The sequence below is a fragment of the Hirundo rustica genome, chromosome 1 (assembly GCF_015227805.2).
Source record: "Hirundo rustica isolate bHirRus1 chromosome 1, bHirRus1.pri.v3, whole genome shotgun sequence".
NCBI classification, from domain to species: domain Eukaryota; kingdom Metazoa; phylum Chordata; class Aves; order Passeriformes; family Hirundinidae; genus Hirundo; species Hirundo rustica.
The window spans coordinates 112,880,666-112,905,321 of NC_053450.1; the positions used below are offsets into that span (position 1 = coordinate 112,880,666).

The window sequence follows — 24,656 nt, forward strand, 5'->3', positions numbered from 1 at the left end:
AGGAACTATGCTTCTTCAAAAAGTTACCAGATAGTTATTTGCATTTTTTTATCCAATATATCCTTCTCGATCCATTAAACAAAATCAAATGAAACAACAAGAGCACTGACTTTTCAAAAACAGGTGTTGTGGTTTCTAAATGTACTTCAATGTCTCCCAGTGTCTAACCCAGAACTGCAGAAACAACATGGGGAAAAGGGCAAAAGATCTTTGTCCTCTCAGGTGATAGAGCACCAGTTTGAGGTTTTCACTGAGGATCTGTAGAGAAAGGAATTTATTCACAGGTACGTTATCTGGTAAGAGTTTTCATAAATTATTGTCCAAAGGCATTCCTACAAACATTTCTGCTAATGACCAAAGAATTGGTGGTACACATCTACTGCATCTCTTGATAAGCCATGACGTGTTGTGAAGCTATTATCTCCACTGAATCACAACTGTTATAAATGAGAAGGACCAAATTCGATAAATCAAAATTTGGAATTTTATTGAGAAACAAAATAACAGTCTCGGACAGCCACAATTAAAAGGACAGCGTCGAGCCCGGGGTCGGCGCCGGGTGAACAACGATAACACACTCTGCCAGTCTGTTATCCCCAAGTTCACATCTTTGGTTTGCAGCAGTCTCTTTTTATACACTGGATTGCGGAGAGAGGCTCGGGATGTCGATGGTCCTCCCTCCGAGGCATCTTCATTAAACATGCAGGTTTCAGTTCTAAGAGTCTGAATGGATCAGCGGAAGAGGACAATGCTGTTAATGGTCGGTTCCAGGTGTGGTGTGGACATGTTAATTCCAGCCGGAGACCATCTAGATACGGATCTGAAACCATCATCGGGTCCTCCGGGCTATCATCTCCGTTTTCCGTTGCCTTTTGTTTCTTTTCAGCGATTCCTGGCAGTGACAGTCTTCTGTCCTCCTTTCTGGTAATTCCAATCAAGCTCTCCTCGTGTCCCTCCCATGCCTTTTCAGGCTAGAGAAATTCTTGTATTTTATTAAGTCCCCTTCCTCCCGAGTTAACTCACAAAATGCTATTCTAAACAAAACTTAACTTCTAACATGCTAGTTTATACAGAACTTATATTTATACAGTCGGTATTGCATTTTATATTCTATTAACATGAATTAACTTTAGAACAGATGTTACATTCCCTTTTAATGATTCTCAGCCAAGGCATGTTTGTGTCTTTCTCCTGGTAATTCTAATCATGTTGTGTCTCGTGCCCCCCCCCTTGTCTTTTCAGGCGAGAGAAATTCCTGCACTTTTACTGAGCTGCTTTCTTCTGAGTTAACTCATAGCATATTGGATTAAAACAGAACTTATACTTATAGGGATGGTATTACATTTTATATCTTTTAACACGAATTAACTTTAGGACGTATATCACACAACCTTCTGTTTGTATTTCAGATTTCTTTTCTTTAGCTTTCGCTGCTACATATGAGATCCTACAATGCCTTTTCGTAGAAGATATAAAAGATTAGAATCAAATGTGTTTTCCAGATTCATAAACAATACAAAGTGACCCAATTGCCCCTAATCTTCTCTTCCTTCATGCCAAGCAAATTTAGTAAATTTTAAAATTAGTTTTTCAAACTCTGTTATTTTTTACAGTTTTTTTCTGGGATCCCCCAATTTTTAAATTTATCAGCATGGCCTGTCCTGTTTCAAATGCACTCCTCATGGACCTGCATAGCCAACACAAAAGCAATTGAATACCACAAAAGCTCTGGTACTTGGAGTGATTCTGAGACCTCTTGAGGAGAAAACTCAGCTAGTTTCCAAGTTCTTTTATAAACACTGAGGCTTATACTTAACAACTCCCACCTATTGAAAAAGAACTGTACATTTATTGCATCCTTTTTATCACAGCCTTTGCTGACATAAAAAAAAATTCTAGGTTTTTTTTCTTCTTGGTTGTTCTCTAACACCATTTGAAATGACTCACAATTTTTTTGTAATACTTTAACAATGAAAGATGCTACAAGAAATTCTGTCCTGGCCAGATTCCTGCCTCTATTGCCCTATCATCACCATGAAATCCATACTGTTTTAGGAGTATTAGCCATTATAATTCTGTTGTAGCTCTGTAGCCCAGTAATAAGGTATTGCCACTGCTTGTACACACCAGGAACTGAGTCTGATCTTGTCTTGTCCTGACAGAAATATTGATTTATTTGCTTAAGCTATAGCAACAGTTCTTCTAATTACTACATAGTGAGCTGTTTTGTTTCATTTCCACTTATTCTTTTAATATATAACCTGCACTTTTAGATGTATAGTAGTATTCTGTGTAGAAAGACATATTTTTGACTAACTTAATGCAATTAACGTGGGGAAATACAGGCCTGGTACAACAGCAGATGTCTTGAAAAGTGGGAACAAAGGATGGGGTGTAAAGGACTACAGGCATGGGATGACCAGAAGGGGGATTCTGGCTAGTCCTGGCAATGCCATGGCTAAAATTAATGTGCTAGTGGTCAGTTAAAGAAATGCAGACCTGGAAGTGGACACAACTAGCTTTAGGGTGAAAAAGACAGCAAATATCTAACCTATGTAGAATGCACCATATACAGAAAATTTTGATGTAATGGGAATTTGGAGCCCAATGAAGAATATGCAAGGTATAAATTAACATTAGCAAACACATAAAAATGACCCCAACTGCAGGTTTACAGCTTGATTTTGGAAGAACTTAAAATAATGGAAGTTTAAACTTTCTCAGTGACACTGGGCATACAAAGATAAAAGCGAACATGGAGATTTGTCTCTTATTATCATCACATATATTTCTTTAGAGAAAATCATACCTAATTACTACCTTAGCTTGGAGAAAGGCTATTAAGTTTCAGCATAGACTGGTTGGAGATTATTTTAGTGATAAAAGTAAAATTCGATTCTTTAATATTACAATTCTAAAAAAGGCAACTCCTTGTCCCTAATACTGAATGAAAAAGATTAAGATAAGGGAGTTTCTAATACTGAGTTGGTTTTAAAACACCACTGTTTGTCTTCAACTAATATTCTGTTTGTTCTCAGCAGCCTTCAAGGCAATTCTTCTCTTTAATTAAATTATGGAACATTGAAGCACAGAGCAAAATTTTGTTCTTATTTCAACTTCTGCGAATCCATTGCAGACAGTGATGCTGCAAATGCAGAGTGCAGAATTTGGAGACGGATTTCTCTGTAACTCTGAAGAGAAACTGGACGTTAATGTTCCTTCCTTCAGTCCTGAGGGTCTCCCAGACATGGGGCCCAGAAGCAGTGGTTACAAGACTGTGATGGCAACAACTTTGATCACTCCCTTTCATCCTTCTTCTTTGGCTCTCTTCCCATCTGTCCAGGCTCACAAGCAGGGATGATACAGAGCCCAGCAGCGGAAGAATCTCTGGAGGGAGGATTTCTTAGGAGTCTCCTGTGTTGTGGTTTTAAGAAATACCAAGGCAGGTTTATCCCAACTGAACGAGTGCAAATGAAGCAGCTACACGAGGCTGCAGCTCCCATGGGAGTCTTTGGGAGCTCAGCTGACCTTTCATGCAGCGCACACTCAGGCTGCTGCTGGCACGGTCCCACCCGGTGGCCTCCAAGGACAGTGACTGTGGCAGCCACCATAAATAGTCTTCTTCCACATAAGTTTTCTTTTTAGCTTTTAAGTAGACCACAAGGACCCAGGCTTTCTAACTGTAAATCAATAGACTATATTTTGCCAGAGATTTTAGGATTAAATGACAAACTTAAATTCTCACCAATTTCTTTGTACCCGTAATGTGATACTCTTACATAAATTATTATCCAAACCTTGATAATAATTTTTTTAAAATTAAATATTTCAATTCATTTTCTCTTATTGCTACCAGGATTAAAAACAATAAAATAGCTTACACATCCTCAAATATTTTCCTCTGGAGAAAAAATGACAGTGGCCAAGTTTTTAAGTTTCTTTATAACATTTTATACTTCTGACTAGCATGCTTCATGGCTGTGTTATTTTCAACAAAAGTACTTAACTACTTATGCCTTTTCTTTTGTCATAATTCTCTGCAGTAGATTAAGGAAGTAATTTTCAAGGAGATCACATTTTTTGAGTTGTTTTTGTTCAAAATGGAAACAGTTAGATAGTGATGCATACAGACTGCTAATAACTGCTGCTATCTAAAGAAAATATATCATCTTACCCAAAGAGCTGCTATTCAGGACACTCTCCAAATACTCAACCATTGCCTCCATATCACTGTCCTGTGAACAAATGAAATAGGAGTAGCATTAGTGTGAGAACTAACCTAAATACAAACACTATGTCCCAGAGGTAAGATCCCACGGACACGGAGGATATCACAGCAGTAAGTGTCAAAACTAAAGTTATAAAGAAGTTACATCTCCCAGGACATTTTCTATGTTTTCTTCTCCTAAAACATCAGGCTTTGGAACACCAAACAACTATTTAAGTCAGATTCCTTGTAGAACACAGGTGCTTAGAACAGCTGTGCATGGAGTTTAAATGAGATATATTTACTGTGGAGAGTGGTGCACAATCTCTGAAAATACACCAGCATTTTATCATCAATTAGTCCTAGAATATCTGAAACAATATTACATTGAAAAAGGCAAGTATATACTTTATAACTATGCCAATTTTTTTTACGCTTATAATAGCTGCCCACAGCAAATGAATACTTATCTTTCATGTAATTGCATCTACTTACATGTCTAGTAACAACAATTAATTGAAAAAAAAATTAATTAAGAAGAGATTTTAACATTTTTATATTTCAAGTGTTCTGCTGCCAAACAGATGGCTAACAGTTTTGCCATGATATCTTTCATATGAAATGCTGTTTGTGAACACAGATGAAATTTAAAGTTCTGGCCATTAAGCAATGATTGTTGTTCAGGAAGTACATCACAATTTTATGAAAGTCCAAGAAAAACGTGGACTCTGAGTGTGTAGAAGCTGCTGCCATATCACAGTATTTCTTGACTACTTAAAACTGGCAGTCAAAATCTTGACCTTGCTAAAAAACATGTCAAAAATATATAATAAAAAAAAAATAGTCAGTACTCTAGGCCTTTAAGACTTAAAACAATGAATAAAAAGAAACACTATTGACCTCCACTTCTACAATGGACAACCTGCTTTATAGTCTTCTGTGATCTTACTAAAATGCCCATTCTAAATCTCTCAACTTAGGAACTGCCAGTATACCTAAAGAGGACAGCAATAATTGTTGGTGGTGACTTTCAGCTTGTTAGGGACCTTCTGGTGCAAGTGGGAGCTGTTAAGGATGAGCACAAACCAGCTGCTCCTCACCCCAAGTTGTTTCACAGGCTTATATTTGAAACAGGCTCTGCTGCTTTGGCTGAGGTTTGCAAGGCAGGAATCAGCTTCTGGGTTGGCCATTACAACAGGTAACCCACAAGCTCATAGGTTTGAAGGAGCCTCTTTGCACTTTTGGAGCAGCCTGTGGGGTCCTGATTGGATCAAATCAGCACAAGGGTTTCCATCCTGCAGCCAGGAAATGCTAGGGAATGCATCCATTACGCTAATATACACAGTACATACTGAATATTGAATTAAGACAGAAACAATATTATAGATATAATTACTCTGTACTTCTAAAAAAAAACAACATTAGGACTTCATTAAAAACTTATTAAATCTTTTTCATTCAAAACAAAAAAGTTAAATTGATTTTCTGCTAATATTAATTTTTAATTATTTTTGTTTTCATTATCACTAACAGTTAACCACAGATCTACAGACAGACAAAACACAGTAAATAACCATGTACAACACTATTGCTTTAATAAAACATATTTTTTAAAAAAATAATGGGATAAAACCTGTAATTAATTCCCAAACCTTTGACTTTTCACAACAAGACATCATATTTACTCCAATTATAGCAACAACGCTGGTTTGCTGTAAGGCAGAAAATATATTTTCTCCTCTTTCATCACTCCTATCTTTTCCCCACTTGGGTTTAGCACTGAAAGAGGATTTAGCTGTTTAATTTAATATATTTCTTTAATCCTTCTCTCTTTCTCCTCTTTTTTTTCTTTTTTTAAATAAGCAAATCCTTATGGAATGGACAAGGGACTGTGACAGATGCCCAGAAGAGAGGCACTCCCATGCATAAGGGCCAGTGTGGGTGAACGCTTGCACATTTCAGATTCAGAACTAACAACCCCATTTCCAACAGCCACAAGCCATGCCAAAACACATGTTAGAAAACCAGTGGAGCATCTTTGGGGTCACAGCACACAGGCCACTCAGAATGCTGGAGCCACGATAATTTATGTCAGCTGACTGTCTGGGCTGACAATCTCAGAAGCAACTTGGAATTTGAAAATAGGAGCCTACTGCATCGCGGCAGTAGACATTGTCATAATGAAGAGGGTAAATTTGTTATTATGGTGACTGAGAAAAACCACTAAGAGCATGGTGATGAACTGCAGTAAAGAGCATCCACCGGCATCTTGGCTAAATCAAAGCCAATGGAAGCTTCACACACATTAACTTGTCAAGGTGAAACCTCTGTTAAGCATCACACATTAAAATGGTTTTTAAAACAGTTTGTTGTTCTCTTTCACGATTTCCCCCAATTTCCCCCAGTCAGAAACTAGTTTTCTTAGGGAAAAAAATGTAGAAAAGAGCCACTGGCTAGAAGAGGTGGAGGTCTGGAAAAGCAATTGGCAAATTGCTGCTTGAAATCTGTCAAATGTGCATTTCTGCTCCAAAAGAAAGGAATAAAGGACACTAAACTCCAGTGCTGGCCAATGTATCTGAAATCAGATAGGCTGTACTGAAAAGTAGCAACAGGAGAAAAAAAGCCCTCTCAACTCCTACCCTAAACCTCTAACATTCCAGGGTTTCAGTGCCTAAAAAGACCTACGTAAGTGGTCTTACATCCCACATGAGGCTGCTACTTCTCAGTCTGTCTTGACATCTGTGGGAGCCTAATATAGCTTGAATAAACAGCTCATATCCCTTTCTACATCTTGCACCTTAATATGTGGCTCATAAAGATGACTTTTCTGACCCCAAGCTACTGCATGAACATTGGAAATTTTTTTTATTCCCTGTTTGAAATAATGGGGTCACCAGAGAGCACCAGCAGATGCAGCATTTCTGCACTCTCTGCACAGAAGTAAGGAGTAAAGCAATTTTGGGATTGGAAATTTAAGAGAGTCGCAAAAATTACCTTACAAGCCCTTACTGTGTTGCAGCCCTTACTGTTGTTTCTTTTTCAGCACACACCTCTAAAAGCTTGGTTTAAGGTACCTTTGAAGAAAAGATTTAAGAGTATGAATCCCATCACAGAAATAGGAGTTTTGGTATTAAGTAAATGACAGCAGAAGCAAACCTTTGCTATTCTGGGTGGATTTGAAGCTTATTATTAATACTGAGCATGATCCCGCCTGCCTCTGAGTGGGATTCATCTCACACAACCCTTGATATCCAAAGGAAGGTGTTGTGTGCATGTTAATAAATGTAAATCCCTTTATAATCATCAAAGAGGGACCTCTCTGCGTATTCCATCCAATGTGTATTAGAAGTTTACTCCCTAATAATGCTTGTTTACTTCCCCTCACAGTGCTGCCTTTCTGTTTGTTGAGTTCAGACATAAATGCTCAGATTTGCACAGCTATGTTCAGTCTGCTTTCACCTCAGACTCACTGCAGAATTTTTCACTTGAGAAAGCAAAAATTGCCTATTTTCATTTCCCAAGAAATAGAAAAGGTAATTGTGCCAATACCCAGAAACACACTTACTGAATATCATAAGGTGCTGGGGTCAACATCGGAAAAGCACAGATAATCATCTTCTTTTAAAGAGAAAGTCCCAAAAGGAAAATCGTCACGGGGGTGCATTCCAGTCAGTCTGTGCAGGCCAGTTCAGAGGGTCAGTGCTCTGTGTGCTGGCAAAGCAAAGCCTCAGGGCCACGAGGGCTGGACAGAGACAGTGGGGTGCCAGTGGGATGGCTCTTCCAGCCCACCATACTGGTTCTTATCATGGAATTTTTACTCAGTCCAACATGAGGAACTGTTGCAGCTCACATCTGAATGCCAACACCTAATTTATTCTGCATTACTGAGAAATCTATTTGTGTCTTCTGCCCTTCATTAATTCTAAGGAGCAGTCTGCCTGTTCAAAAACACTATTGATTGACACTTAATGATACCACCAATGAAAGCTGAATGAAAATTTCAAAAGGCATTCTAAAAAAGAAAATTTGTCTCAGAGTCTGATGAAAATGAGCAGTAATTTCGTTTTCAAGAGTATCTTATGGTAGACTTTCTGGGTAATGGCTTCTTTGCATGTCTGTATTGTGGGTAAGCATAAACCCAGCAAACTGAAAAAAAGTATTGTCTAAGATAATCCACTGGTTTACAATTGAGTAACAATTTCTTTAGGACACTTCCGCGCAAACTGCTCCTGAATTTTAAGGCTTCCTGTGTGTTTAATTTAAAAATTAGGAGGACATGTTTAGATTGAATAAAGCTGTTTCTGAGTAAACTTCAAGTTTTACTTGTGGGACAATTTCAGGATCCCCGGCTACTGTGGTAGAAGTAGAGTTGTGATTTCTCATCCTTTATTTTTTGCCTTAAAAACTCCATCTCAAAGAAGCTATTAGCTCATTTTTCAAAACCCACATGTTATTTATAATTTAGTGAAGAGTATTAGTCTGCTTGGCCAGTTCCCTGAAATGCAGAAGACATCACACCCTGTTCTGCAAACTTCGTACATGATCACAAAATAAAGTAACTGTTCCTGGGCAGAACTAGATAGTACCATTCAGAGGCACTGTAAGCCATGCTTGAAACTGGGGGCCCTTGGGAGAAATGGATAGTTCCTGAATGCCTTAAGAAGATCCATTTTCAGAACTGCCTCAGGCACTTAAGTTTATTGATTTAACTGAGACTTGATCACTGGAGACAAGATTCATCTCAGCTCATTCTGATCAGATCTAAATTAGGTGCCTTTTCCAATAATCTTCAACCTTCACACTGCAATCCCTGACTTTCTTGTGGCAGCCTTAACTGATAAAGCTACTTTAAGCCTTTCAACAATAAGATTTCTCTTCACTGACACTTTCTGTGAGGTGGGAAAGTCTACAGCTTTGCTGATCAAGTCTTGCAGCTGTTTAGGCTCATCACTCATCACATTGTCCTAGAAAATACATCTAATATAGGCAGGAACCAGAGGTGACTATCTTTGCCTAGGAATTAGAGGTGGAACCTAGATCTTATGCTTGAAGTATACCTTCAGCTTCAACTTAATTTAAATCATAGCTAGCATTTGAGAGGATCCCACTCTGAGTGTTTTAGAGTCAAAAGGATGTTCTCTGACAGGCATTCATGGGAGTGTTATCTTTATTATTGAAGAAATGTAAAAATCCTTCTCATCAATATCTTATAATACACATATAATTAATTCATTCCACTGATACATACACATACTCCTAACAATAACAACAAAAATCAGCAATGTCAGTAGGACGAATTCTGGGAAGGAACTCAGTGTTCTCATAGAAAATGAGCATCAAGTGTATATGGTGTTCTCAAAGGTCACATTTACCTGGTGATTTGTCTTAGAGGCTGTCCATGACAATTCTGCATCTTCCTCCTCTTCACTGTCCTCCTCTTCACTGTCTTCCGAACAGGATTCAAACTCATCTTTATAATATTCTTCTGCAATTTCTGGATCTTCAGGGATCTCTAAAGGCAATTATGAGTTTATAGCATATGTAGAGAAAAAAAGTATGATCTGAAAAAGATATAAATGAGCTTCATACCACCAATGTTATGTCAATTTGCAATGCATTCTGTAATTGAAAGCAAAGGATAAGTTCTCAGATTAAAATGTCTTTAATGATATGATAAGTAGTGTTAAAGCTGTCTCTGGCAAAGGGCAAATCCTCACCATCTGTGAATTAATGAACTTAAGGGATCTATATTGATATTGCACTGAAATCTCTAAACAATACAATAAATCAGGCTGGAAGTGACCTTATGGGATCATTTAGTCAAGGCAGGGCCAGTATTGAATTGAATGCAGCTTTTGTGAGCTGAAATTATAACTCAGTTTTGTTTCCTCTAACACACATAACTTGTGGTGAATACAACTGCTAAGCTAAAATGGAAAATAATATATATCAGGTACATGTTTAAAAGATACAAGAAATTAAATCAATATATTTTTCCAAACTTTCTTGAAGCAAAACTATAACAAAAAATTAAACTAGTATAAAGTCAACCTATGCGTACTTCATTGTCCTGCTCTCTCAATTTATTACCATCACAAGTTTTAGTAACAGCAGTGAGTGCAATATTGATATAGCCAATGAGCCCATGAAGTACAATAATTGGTATTAAAACTCAACACATTCATCACAGCTTGAAAGACACTCCAGCCACTCTGCACTGGGTGAAATCCATTAGCATCCCAGACTCTATACAAAAGAATTAGTGAAACAGCTTGAAGTCTGATTGCAACTCCGTCAGGGGGATATTACTACAAGAAACGTTAGTTGAAGACAAAAAAATATTTAATGTTCAGCTGTCATAAATCATCACTGTCATTGTCATAATTTTAGCTAATGCTAGTTTCAACCACTCTCCTCAATTAAATCTGCCCCTTTAGAGAAATAAGGACTATCTTAAATTTTACTGCATTGAAATAAATTAAATACAAACAATGCGACATAAAAATTATTAATCAATTTTTAAATTGTTTTACATGGATAAAATCCCAAAAGTATTCAAACAGAGGAATGCTATTAAAATCCATTAAAACATACTTGAGTTTGGGCAGGAGCAATAATTCTAATCTTTAAGGTGAAAGAAAGTGATCTCAGGAAAAATAGTGTAGCTGTCTGCAGCATTAGATGGTTAAGCTCTCCTGTTGAGATATAAGGTCTACTCTCTCTTATCTCCAAAGTAATTTCAAAAATACTTCCTTTCTTTATAAAACTGATTTAGCTACAAAATGTTGACACATTTTCACTCAGGTTTCTGTTTTAAGGTATCAGTGAAAGCTGCATAAAAGCCCCATGCTCCACTGTCACAATTTCTAATCCTAATCCTTGTTTCTATTTTTCACCTTTCTTAGTTTGAAAAAACAAACAAACAAACCAGCAAACAAACAACTAATCAATACCCGAATATCCAGAAGAAGAACACCCCCAACCCCAAAACGTTTTCTCACAAAGCATTATTTAATTACTTGAGTTCAAAGAGGTGTTATTTGATAAAAAAGTCCAGCACTTCATTAAAAAGGCAATCTTAAGTATCCTTTCTACGTTGAAAGAACACTACAAAAAAAGATACATCTCCTTTTCCATGTGAGGTGATCAATTTTTCTTTCCTGCAGAAAGGCTGTCATCCCAGTGATTAGGATAATTTTATCAGGTTGATCTGCATTCTGTCTATGTGCATTCAATACATACAAAACAGCCCATTTATTATGTTGCAGTACAAACATCAGACTATGCTGGTGTTTTCTGAGTCATCTTCTCCTCCCACATTCTGCATTTGTTTCTTGCTGTACTAAAAAAATGCAAGCCTCCCTTTTCCAACCAAACCAGGTATCAAAATCAGTCTTTTTACTCATAATTGTAACTTTAAAATGCCTGCTCTGGCTACTGTAAGCTCTATACTTTGTGAGCAGCCCATGACCATACAAAACCGGTGATGCCCCTGACCTATGCAGAGCGGCTGGCAGCGGCTGTATTCCTCTTCCATGCCAGTTTTTGCATCCTTGTTGGAACTATTCACCTCACCATTTGTGAAACTGGTTTGACAGCTGTTCATAGGCAGCCAGTTAATCCGAGCTTAGTAATACAATTTGAAATGCTGGTTCAGATGCTAGAGATGTTCCAGGGCATATAAGCTCACTGGCCCCAATTCAGAAACCAATTCCAAGTGGCATTTCTGAAAGAAGACAGCACGTCCAGTGCAGGGGAAATTGGCACGTACCTAATAAAAGTTCTTAAAACTTTTTGGGTTTATGACTAGCATGTTTAAGGAAGGAGCCATCAAAGCATTTACACATTTATTTAAACTGCTTCCATATAACAATTCTTTGAGTCTTAGCAAAGTAGAGCTCCCAGTCCTCCATGTATTACAGATGCACAAGACATAGCTGGTTCTCTGCAGAATTATCTGAGTACAGAACAGCTTATTGAGCTGAGACCCAGGATCAGACTAATTTCAAGAATAGAAAAAGTGGATTTGGTACAGCAGATACCATAAATCAACACGACAAACTCTACCTGTGCTGGCCTAATAAAGTCCAAGTGCAGATAACATGAGTGAGTTGGTATTTTCAGCTCAGGGCAGGCACTGGCAGGGGAGTTCAGACCCCATAAGCTTCCATTTCCATGTCTGCAGTCCATCCTCAGCTAGAATATCTGCCACCTGAGTTTTCCCATAATTCCATGTGATTTCATATACACCTCCAATTTCCACAAACCAGGTGACAAAAGGCTGGTTACTGCCCCCATTCCTGAACATTACCGGTGAAGATGTACACTTAGCAATGTAGCACAGAAGAAAATTCTTTGGTTTGTGCTTTCAGACAAGTGTTTTTAATAAAAATGTTGGTCTTTGGGCTCGACTGTTTGACCTCTGTTTGACCACTGCAAAGCCCAGCATGGACTCCAGCAACAGGAACTTGACCCTGTCCTTTTTTTCTGAAAAACAAAACAGATATTAAGGCTATTTGTGCCTGGGAGGTACTTGGGTAAAGTGGTGCTAGTGAGGGCAATGCCAAGTCTATCATGTTGAAAGAGGAAACTAAACTGCTGCTGCAGAGCCCAGGGGACCCTGCCTCTGTTTTGACAGCTGCACTGGCATCCAGCTGAACATCTCTGATACAGCATACTTATATTCTCCATAGGGAGTACAAGGATGGGTCTGTACAGCTGCTTCTGCCCCCTCACACCCCCATATCTCTCAGCTGGTCTCTGGAAGCACCTTGTGCTTTATCCAGCTGTGCATATTGCACCGAGGCCAGTCACAATAGCTTTTATTTGCTTACAAAGCACTGAATTCAGGACAAACTCAGCTGTTGCTTTGGTATTGCTAGATGGTTTAGGCACAGCATTAAGACACTTGATACTTGCTATTAGATATTCAACAGAAAACAAGCTTTGAATAAAAACATTCCTCTTTAGATCTCTTTCTACACAGTACCATGATGCTAATAGTGGAATGAAGGGTAAAACCCCATTATCTAAAAAAATCATAAAAGCATGGTTATTTCCCAAGAAGACAAGCTAAACAGAAAACAGAGGAATGTAATACTTGTAATATTTTGCTTAAATCCACCAAAAGCTTGTTTCAGGTAGCATGGTAGCTCAGCAACAACACTTCAACACTTTTCTCCAAAGAGATGAAAATACTTTGATAAATACGTTTAATTTTCTTGTGTCTCAAAGTCATACTTGTCATTGCTGCATTGATGTAGTATTCCCACATTCCAGAGCATGCAGAAGACAATAAGTAAAGCCTCTTTTATTAAAAAAAAAAAAAAAAAAAAAAAAAAAAAAAAAAAAAAAAGGAGAGAGAGAGAGAGAGAGAAAACCCCAGAATTGTGTAACATATGTAAATTTTCAACATTTGTATTCACAGTAACAGAGTCACACTTAACTCTTAAGGACCACTTTACTTTTTTGATCCAAAGGCTTCATTGCATTTCTGGAAAAAGGTAGATTTTCTCAGCTGCCACATTTCTACCTTAAGGAAAAAAATTGCCACAGGTACAGTTTCACGTTGTTACACTCCTTGGTCTGCACAGTATCACACAGAGGAAAGTGAGGAGCAAATCACTCAACTGCTCTGACACACACAGTCATGAGGCAGAATGGACTCCTAAGATGGTGACATGGACCAGGACATCAGGGAGTGGTGTTACCACATCTCTTCTACCACAGGCTGACACAGGGGGCTCAGCAAACTGAGAGGGCCAAGACAGAGACCCATGCACTGCCCCCTTTATACATGAGCCATGCTGGGCACTGAGGCAAGAGCGGGGAAAATCATTCCTCCGCCTTCTGCTTCTGTGCTGCACTGAGCTGCGAGACAGCCCACTGGCAGGACCCTGTCAGTAACACAAAGGTGCCCCTGATCCTTTCCTTTCCGTGGAAATGCATCAGCAAATGCCAGTTTGGTCCCAAATGAGCAGGTGTTACTTACTGGAGCAGGTGGCACAGTGGCACCCAGGCTGGGCACAGCGCTGGAGCAGCTGGGTGCAGGAAGGGGCTGAGAGAGCAGGGTCCCTTCAGCCCTGGGAAGGGAAGGTGAAGGGGAAACCTTGCTGCTGCCTATGACTGTCTGATCAGAGGGTGAAAGGAAGATGGGGCCAGTCTCTTCGCAGAGGTGAATGGTGATAGGATAAGAGACGACACTCATCTGGTACATCCTAAATTCCGATTTGACATTATGAAAAAAAAAAAGAGAAAGAGTGTGATCAAATACTGGAACAGGGCCTAAAGAAGCTGCAAGAGTTCAATTAACCCTTCAAAACTTGATCAGACACCCCTGAATGACCTGATCTGAAAAGAATGGCTTTGAGCAGGGGATTGGACTAAGCTGCCAGAGGCTCCTTCCAGCCTGTATTTTTTTTATAATGCTGTGGCTATTTGATTCCTCACAAACAGCTCAGAATCACCCCAGATCTGTTTGTGTCTGTGCACATATTTAATATACACACTAAACAAGCGAAGCAGAAACTTAGGAGCTGGCAAGAGGAGCTGGTGCACAGGGCTGAGCAGCTCTCTTCAGAACTGTGCATCAGTTATCACAGAGGGAGAAAACAAAAAGGGATTTCTGCCCTCAAGGAAGAAAACAAAAAGCTTGTCAGTAAGAGAGAAGTTTAAAACACAGAGATATGTTTCCCTGAGCTACATCATCCTGAACAAGAAATTCCACCACAAAGGAGATCAAGGACTCTGTGCCCCTCTGGAGCTCAGGACAATACCCATATTATTAGAAAAAATAAAATAACTTCTTCATAATAATCTATGCTCACTCCGATTGGTTTGGGGGTTTGAGGTGAGTTATTTCCCCTGTGCAAGACAAAACCCTTCAAGTTTAAAACTTTCAGTCAAAGATAATCACCATCCTATGGTCAGGTATAGATGATATATGCATTTTCAAGCTCTGAAGCTTCATTGTTCAGAAAGACAGTAGAATAGTTTGTCCATCTCTTCTAATCTAGGCTGAAACAGACTCTCAGAACACACATTTAAGAAATGAACAAGAGGATGTGCCCATGAAAGTTCTCTACAATCCTCCTGGAGAAGCACAGAAGGACTATGAAATTGTTAAATGAATCATCTTCTGACATGGCCATGTGCAGCTTAGACATCAAGTGAGTTCTTCTAAATGAGAACCAGAAAAATAATCAAATTTAACCATTAATATTTTATAATTCTCCTCTTTGCATTTCAAAAAAAGTAAAAAGCTTCAACTATTTTATGGGTGTCACTGAGTGAAGAACTACCTATAGTGAAATGGTAAGAAAAAGAGACACAGAGGGTGTGAATCAGAGTGGCCTTATGGGAATCATCTACTACTTGATGTTAGAAAGAAAGTAGCAAGTTTCAAAGTGTTTATCCAAGGAAAAATTACCTCTTTTAAACCAAAATTAAATTTCCAAGAGAAATATTTTATTTGAAGGACACAGTTTTTTTCCGCTGAACATTCCACCAACTGGTATTTTATCAATAAGTACAGTGACAAAGCATGAGAGGAAAATAGTTCTCAAAAGGAGTGGTTAACAAAAATGAACAGCAAGAAGGAAGATTTTAATTACATTTTTTCCTAGTTTTCTGAATAATTTGGGTTTTTTTTTTCCTTCTGATTTCCTAGTTGTCACGTACAGAAATGGGAGCTCTGGTAAGCAGTGATGATGAAAATGAAGCCATGCTGCCTTTCAAATATGGTTTAAAGTTAAGCAAATCTAAAAATCTTCCAAATATTCAGAATTTTTTTTAGTAATGATGGATGAATAAAGAGAAAGAACAACATAGTGATTTAGTCAATAACAGGGAGCATTTAGCGAGTTTTGGAAGACATTTCATTTATGCGTAAGAGTCCTTATTATTGTAAAAGTTGTCCTACTATTTGCACTGCTTCCACAGCAGGAACAGACCAAGAGATGTGAATTGAAGGGAAAGTGACCTAATGACATCAACTTAAAATTATCTTACTCCCTGAGTTATTTTAAACTTATTTTATTAAAGTATACTTTCCAGTAAAACTCAGATTTCCTGAATCCGGCCAATACCAACGCCCTGACACTTTCCCTTTCTGTCTGGCTACAGTGTTGGGAAGGAAAAAGTCCATATGTTAACACAAAATCTGCCCCTTAAGAGACTTGCTTCCTTCTCCCTGAGATTTGGTTCAAGAATGCCATTTTTAAGACTTAAGTTGGGGATATTTTCACAACCAGAAGTTACAGAAAGAGAAGAAAATGAATGGGAACGGCTCATATCCAAACTCGGTGTAAGCAGTTGTGCACACGAGAGTCTGGATCTAGCAAAGATGCAAAATGCATTTAATTTGGATATAAGCAATAATATAAGTTATATGTTGAACAAGTAAGAAAAACAAGCAAATGATTGCAACCAAGGAAAAAGGTATTGAGCCCTTAAACACCTAGATGAAATTCACTTGCGAAAGCACATATTTACAAGGTCACAGGGGCACACTTTTCTCTGTGAAACAGAAAATATAGCAGGAGAATTCAACCAAGATCTTCACTGCTGTCATCTCATTCCCTTCACCCAGCTGTCTGACAGTCACACGCAGTGAAAGTTAACTGGTAGAATATACAAACTAATTTAACATTTACAGCTTCTTTCAGAGCGAATTCTTCCTCACTTGGAATTGCCTCCATCTTCTTGCATCACGATATAATTTGTCTCAGCTCCGCAGAAATGTCCTCTAGTTTGATAAGTAATCCATAGAACTACGACTGGGGCTGGACTGGGAGTCCTTTCAAAATGTTTTTCAACACCATCCTGTTCACTGATGCTTTGTTTGCAAGCAAAAGCCTGGTGCATCTTTATTTACATCAGGTCAACCTTGTGTCTAAGGTGCAATGTAAAGCTATGTTGCTCTGTAGGTAGGACAACTTGGAATAAAAAACTAGCATCCTTCTAAGGAAGATTTAAAACACTGAAATCATCTGAAAGTATCTGCTATAGAATCCAGTATGCAGTATTTTTTTTTTTTTTTACTTATACAGTCTCAGTGCATTTGCTTCTAATTGCTTCCTAAATTCACAGAATGTTTCATAAATGTTTTTTTTAACATAAAGCTTTGGAAGGAGTGAAGGGAATTCCTGTGCCATTTTTAAAAGGACTAGGCCAGAATAATTTTAACTGTAGTCATTGGCCAAGGTGAACTTTGAAGCAGACTCTCTTTATCAATGCCAAACTAAACCAGTATGAAAAACAGATTAGGAAAAAAGTAGGAGCTATACAGTAACATAATTTTCTCTGCACACGTTTTGGAAGTGTTTGGGATTTTTTATGTAACTGCTGTGTAAAGACTTCATGCTGCAAGCTCTCCTCTGTGAATTTGCAAGAGCAAGACTTCTTGTAAGAAGTAAGCTATGAATCTTTGTGAAGCTATGAAAAGATTTTAGTAGCTAGGCACGTTGAAGAGTAGATAGATTTGGAAAAGGTTTCCTGAGGAGTTTACGGCTAGAGTTCAACTCCTGCTCTCCAAAGGCAATACTTCAAGGGAAGAACTCCTTAAACAAGAACAATAACGCTTTAGTCAATGATTTAGAAAAAAAAAAAAAAAAAAAGCATTGATAAATTTCTGGATAAAACTTGCAAACTTCATTAAGTCTTGATTATGCTAGAATAAATCACATTTAGTATTCGTTTAATTGAATCTGGGACAAGTTGAGCTCAGTGTGAAACCGAGCAATGAAAACAAGAGACAGATGAGGAGGACCCTCAGATCCTGCAAGTCTCAGGAGTTTGTCACCCCATGTTCCAAGGACACGTGTAGGACTGGTAACTGCAAATGCCAGAACGAAACCAGTGAGTTTCTCTCCACAAGCATCCCACGCTCTCGTTGCAGCAAGTCAGGGAACACGCCTTATGATCCTGGAAGCAGGGTAACCACAAGAAAGAGGAAACAAATGGTTAACCACAGCAGAGCTCACAGCAATGCTGTCCTCTTAATTGAGACAGGATTTCCTGGTTACAACGGATAATGGAACAAGAATAATGCAGAAAGGTGCTTAATGCCACTTATTGTAAGTACTATTCTGCTTTATTTTGACTTGCCAGACTGAAAAACAAGAGGAGACTTGATTTTCCTTAAAGCCTTGGAGCTCTGTGATCACTTGCGTGGTCATCTTTTAGAGTGTTACTCAGTTACCCATGAGTATGAGTAAGTACCATTTTACAGGCACTAAAACAAAGGGGTGTGTGCATAGATGCTGGAAGATCTGCTCAGAAATATTCCAAGATTTACAAAACTACCTTGAAAATCCTTCAACACAGCTTGTAAAAATAACAGGCCAGGAAAAAAGCGCAGTATTTTATAATGACCGAACATTTCCTATTTGAGGGTCAACGGAACTTTGCCCACTTGAAAGTCAAAGCAATATATCCATAACTCAAAATTAGCCATAGAGACATAGGAATAATGCACACAATTACTTTAACATACTTAGCTATTTTGAAACTGTAATGAAATTGGGGGGTTGCCAGGTGTTATGTATTGCAAGATTTTAAGCTAAGGAATTTAACATGTTATGATCTTCGTAGTATACAGAAATAAAAAGCAATATAATACAGATCAGAGAGATCATATAATATCTCCCTTTATTCATATAGCTTTAATTTGCTGCACTATTTTTCCGTACAAAGAATGTAATTCCCACAAGTATTTAACTGAAGCTATTCTCCTCTTTTAACTGGATCCCTTCCCACACAAAAACATGCCTATTAACTGCAGTAGCAGTTTATGCAGAGCTGGGAGTCTTACAAAAATGGATGTGAATGCAACGGAAGCCCCAGCTGGCAATCCAAAAATGCAGGATATAATATTTTATTAGTGCTCCTTATGTCCAGTGTTGTTTTGCTTTGGCTTTCTTTCATTTCAGGCAACCAAGTGGTACCTTAAAAATATAGATACATATACAATTTTTTAATACCTTAAAAAAAAAAAAAAATCCTCTCCACCCTTGTTTACCATGTCTCACCAGCTGTGAAATTGATATGAATATAAAGTGGCAATTTTAGCCACGAATGCCAGTGCGTGGCTTAAGTTTTCATGCCTGTTGGAGTGTGGCTTGTTGGATTTGACACTCCTTATGGTTTCTGTAAAAGGTCTGGGCCTTTGGTAGTGAAGATAGCTTTGTATCCAGTTTATCTTTCAACTGTAAACACTGATCCAAACCAGAAGGATCAACAATGACGGTAAGGAAATGGCAGATTTGTTGCATCTGTAATTGTACTGAACCATTTAGAAGCACCTTTAGATACAGCTTATGATTTTGTAGCCAATTTCAAAGGAAACTCTACCGTAGAAATTGAATCAGAAACCCTGAACCTTTAGCTATTACTGTTGTATAACAGGATTATGCCTTGGTCTTCATGCTATTTTCAGCTGCAAAGACGGAGCTTCTCTACCTAGAGGATTTTCTATCTAGTAAACGAAGAAATTTCTGATATTCCACGCTACTTTCCCACATAGGCGGATACACTGCATGGACTGATACAGACTTCTCTGGATTTTTTTATAGTAAGTCCCCATAAGCAGTGTTGCCTAATTTATTCAATATCTCTGCAAACTTAGACAAGTCAAAAGGAATCAAGCTGAACAAGGAATTGAGAGGAACTATGCTGTAAAATCTGGCTTCATTAGAAGACATTGCGACCAAGGCGAAACTACCTGCACTCAAATAAATAATATAATGCAGTGAGAGATCTTCCATTACCTAGCCCAGTGTGTAGTAGCACACACAAAAAAGCTGAAGCAGTCTATCAGAGGAAAATCTAGGGCAAAGATGACTTTCTGCATCCTAAAACATCAATATCCAGTTCTCTGGAAAAGGGGCTATCTGCTTCTCTGGTCATTCTTTTTGAATCAGGAAAGTGGAGGACAAGCTTAGTCAAGTAAATTAGAAAATTAAGATGAATTATAATGCAATATTAGGAAGTAATGCATTACTTTTGTGATGGTTCCAGTATCTTTTTAGAGGGAGGCCACATCATTAAACATTAAACACGTAATGAACCTGCCCAGCTGCAACTGCCTTGTTCTAACTGGCAGAGAAAGACACTGACCATATTCATCCATAACAAGAAGTCTGCGTTGCAGGTCATGGATGGTCCTATTATCCTGTTGATAATTTTTTGTTTGTGCTTTATAAAATGAATTATTTTATTTCAGCTGCAGCCATTATCACTAATGGAAATGAGCAGTTTAATATGCAGAGTTCTTTTTCATGGCTTTGTTGGGTTTTTTCTGTTAGATGAACTGACCTCTGGTTGCCAGCACTACAATATAATTTCCTTCACCAGCATTTTCACAAACCCACTTCTGAAAGATAAGTACATGCACTTAAAATGCAGTAATCTCCAGAAAATGTACATTGGCCTAGCTGTCCTAGTCCAAATGGAGCTAACTTCTATAAAAAATTGGTCAAAAGACAGGGGTGGGGGGCGTGGAGTGATGTTAAGTAATTTATTGCTAGTGCCTTTTCTTTTCAATGAGAACAAGAGAAGATGAATAATTTACTTTGTAGGTACCCTCAGCAAGAACAGGAAATATAGGCACAAGTTTATCCTGACACATTTTCTCATTTTGCATTGCTCAGTCCTGTGTCATTGCCATGACTTGCAAAATATGCTTTTCAACATTCAGAAATAATTAATCAATAAAATGAACTGGAGAAATGAAGCAGAAAACAAAACATCCAAATCAAAGCATAAAGGAAATTCAGCTATTAATCATTAGCTATTCCTAATGCTAATCATTAGCTATTCCATTTTACACTGCTCATTGAAAACAAATTACATGTACAGATCTATACATATATATATGCTCAATACACAAATATTTGAATTTAACAATTCAGCGGCTCAGTATTTCTGTGTACTATCTCTATACAAATCTTATTTCAGCTCTTTTTGTCTCTTGTTTGTACTTGCAGAAACTGAAGATGGAAGAGACACAAAGATATCTACAGTAACCCAAAATTATTCCTAGTAGTACAATATATTCTTAATTGCTCCATCCAACATAAATTATTTGTATGATGAAAATTCCATAAATTCCTGGACACATAAGACAGAGATATCAACATTTTTCAACTAATATTAAACACAGCTATAAAATATCTTTCTTCAAATATCTCATTAGCAAAATATAATTTAGGTCTTGTTTCCAATTAAACAATCTAAAAACCTATGCAGATTAAAGCTATTACATAAAAAACTTGCAAATGTGCAAAAATACTTTTTTCTTCTATTTACAAAGGTTTAGTATTCTAAGGAACACATTAGTGGTCTAACTAGCTGAAACAATATAGTAAGAACATTTACTGTTCCAATCATACAATCAACATACTTCAGTTACTTACTTAATATGACTAAGAGTAATCATAGAAGTAATTTTTCTCTAGCTCTCAGCCACTCCACTGTCTGTCCTTTCACATATCAGGAGAACATTTGTTTACTTTAGCTAGTATGGTTAAAGATGCAAAACTGTTCAGAAACTTATTGTAGTGACTTCAGAGAAAGAGAAATTTAAAATGCATTTTTGAAACTTCACTATTGCGGGTAATGTTATCCCGCCCAGCTCTCTGAAAATCTGCAGTGTGGAGAAAAGTAATAGCCAAACTAAAAGAATCCTTTGTTCTAGTATGCATGTCAGCTGGAGAGACCACATCCCAGAGCCAGGATAATATAAGAACAAATACTAGATGAACCTGAGAAGTAAAACAATGGAAAATAAGGAAACTCAAAGAATAGAGTTGTGAGTTCAAAACTTAGGACACTGAAATCAAAATAATCTATTATAAATTCCGAGGTAAGAGCTAGGAAACATCTCAAGGAAAGAATAAGAACGGAAGGTCCGGGTATGCTAAAAGTGAACAGTGCAAAAACATATGAACAATATAGAAGTGCTATATGGAGGTTTATACACAGGAAGAGAGAAGTACTTAAGGTGCTAGGGGATAAGGCAATATATCTTAACATTGCTAAATAAACAGCATTTACAGTGCCTGAAGCATCTCTCTTTAGGAATAAGAATCAAATAATTTCTTTAAGTTCTCAAGAACTTGTACCAGCTGTAAGCAGTCTTGAGGAAGTTTTTCTGTAGTTCAATGAGATCATCTCCACATCAAAACCACAGGGTCCACTCACATCTTTCATCTTCCATCAAATAAATGTGCTTGAAGACTTAACAAACTGGTCAGCTGTAGGTGATTTCAAAGAACTCTTTCAAATGTCTCTCAAGTGCACAAAGCTACCAGTTAGAATAAAAAATGTTCAGATTATCCCTGCTGATTACAAAAAGCAAACATGGAGAGAAGCTTAAACTTCCTAGGGAAATCTATAGCAGTTGAATGATTTTGTCATTGCTAAAACTTTTCCACTGTGGAGTCCAAAACCCCTAACTGCCGTAGTGAGTTTTGTTTATCTAACTACACTGCCTTGTTTTTCCCGAATTTCAGTTAATTGTAACTACCACTACTACATCAGGCTCAAGATGCCACATCAAAACCACTTACTAAAGCTAAACCTTAAGCTTTGTATTTGACATCTTCCACAATGACATACAACTATGATTCATAATGGTTAGATAATTTTCACTGAAAGAGGAGTGCAAGGTATTTTATTCTCTATTCCTTTCCTTAATCCTTTAATAGCTTGGTCTTTCCATACTCCAAACCCTCTCTTCAGCTCATGTTGCAAATTTTATAAGGACTGTAGGTTATGAGCCACAGACATTCTGACCTTCCTCCGTACCTGCTGGGTCTGGGGTACTATCCCTAGCTGTTCCTCACCAGCTTTTCTTGAGAGGACTTTTTTAGGTCTGCCCTGATAATTTAAAAACTGCTCCTGCATTTTCTCTCCTTCCTAAACAGTTTTTAGTTATTAGTTATAACAAGGGAGCTTGTTAGTCTGGTTTTCACATGCTAACTTCTTTTGTTAACATAGTAAGGGTCAGCAAGATTAATTAACATGATAGACAACTTGTTAAAACCATTTTATAGCCTTGCTTCTAGTTTTTTTCTTTCATTATTGTATAGCCATTGATCAAGAACAAAGTTCTGTTGGAAAATCAATAGCCGGAACAGTTTCTACATTTTCAAATACAAAGGTGCAATTAATAACTTCTTAATAATTAGGCATGTAGGATATGCATCGTTGCACTGGAATGTTTAAAGAAAAGAAGAGGCTGAATACTGAATAAAGTAAGAACAAGCTTTGACATCAGCTTCAGGAATAACAAGCAAAGAAAAGAGGTAAAAGCAGAGAAGAGAAACCATATAATTTCTCTTGCTTATCCATAACTCCTTTTTGTCATGAACCCACCACTCCTCCAGCAGAGATTCTGGCACAAGCAATTAAACATGCATTCAGTTTTGTACAATGGACTGACCCAGCTTTTGCATCACAGATAGAAATGCATCTCATTCCTGTCATTATAGTTAAACAGCTTAATGACCTCTGAAGGCAGAAAAATCTGTTTCTTTCCTTCCAAGCATGTTGTTCTGTTCCTGTTTAGGAGTCTTTGTATGCTTCTCCCAGTCCATCTCTCATCTACATTTACTTATTTCTCTCAGTCCTCCCTTTGCACATTTCCCCACCCTCCCCCCAGGATGTATTTCTAGCAGCTGGGTCCTCTCCTACACAGGTCATCTCTCCTCATACTGTGAAACAGCAAGCCAACCACACAGACACAAATGAGGGTACACTGAAAGAAAAAAGCACCATTTGCTATTAAAAAAACCCAAAACACCACCACAAGCGAACTGATTCTGATGCCTTTAATTTAATGACCTATACTTTCATAGATGTCCATAAACCAACACTAAAAGGCAGTGCTCTTAGAGAAAAGTAGTATTCCTGCTTCGAAGTATATTGACGTGTATTGCCAAGATTCTAATCTAATTAAAAATCTTTCACCACAATAGTGCTCACACAATGATTTTTAAATATTTAAGAGCAAGACACTATTCCAGAACATTGTAGACAAAAACATATCAATGTGATCTTAAAAATATTCTCCTCATTAAACACAAGATTTCCAGTCTGACCATTTTCAAAAAGCTTGACTATTTTTATGTCTTTAACAGAAAAATACATGTTATATATATTTCATATTCTTTAGACAATAGCCAAGTATATGTGAACAATATTGATAAGCGGAGTTTAAAAAGTTTCCATCTGCTTCTCTCATTGTTAAAGGTAAAGAAAAGTGGCATCAAAGTACACCAAGAGTGCAAACACTTTGAATTCTTGTACTCCCTTTTTCACTGGAGAGATAAGTAGGAAATGCGTTTCTAATGCCAGTCATTTCACATGTGGAAAGTTTAAGTTCTTTCCTTCTAATTCAGCATCTCCTTTGGAGGAAGGAGAGATTCACCTCTATCTCTGCTCACAG

At 37.7% G+C, this 24,656-nt stretch overlaps 1 protein-coding gene across 3 annotated transcripts in view; it reads right to left on the reverse strand.

The window, feature by feature from the left end:
- Positions 1-24,656, reverse strand: part of NEK11 (NIMA related kinase 11) — an 84,702-nt gene that overhangs the window by 18,172 nt on the left and 41,874 nt on the right. For 2 of the 3 annotated variants that reach the window (XM_040065740.2, XM_040065748.2), the window contains exons 13-14: positions 9,580-9,719; positions 4,175-4,235 (exon numbers count right to left, since the gene is read on the reverse strand). In XM_040065740.2, coding sequence (XP_039921674.1) covers positions 4,175-4,235; positions 9,580-9,719 — 201 coding nt within the window. Of the gene's footprint in view, positions 1-3,292; positions 3,415-4,174; positions 4,236-9,579; positions 9,720-24,656 lie in introns of those variants that run through there. The other variant, XM_040065757.2, reaches the window with a different exon arrangement.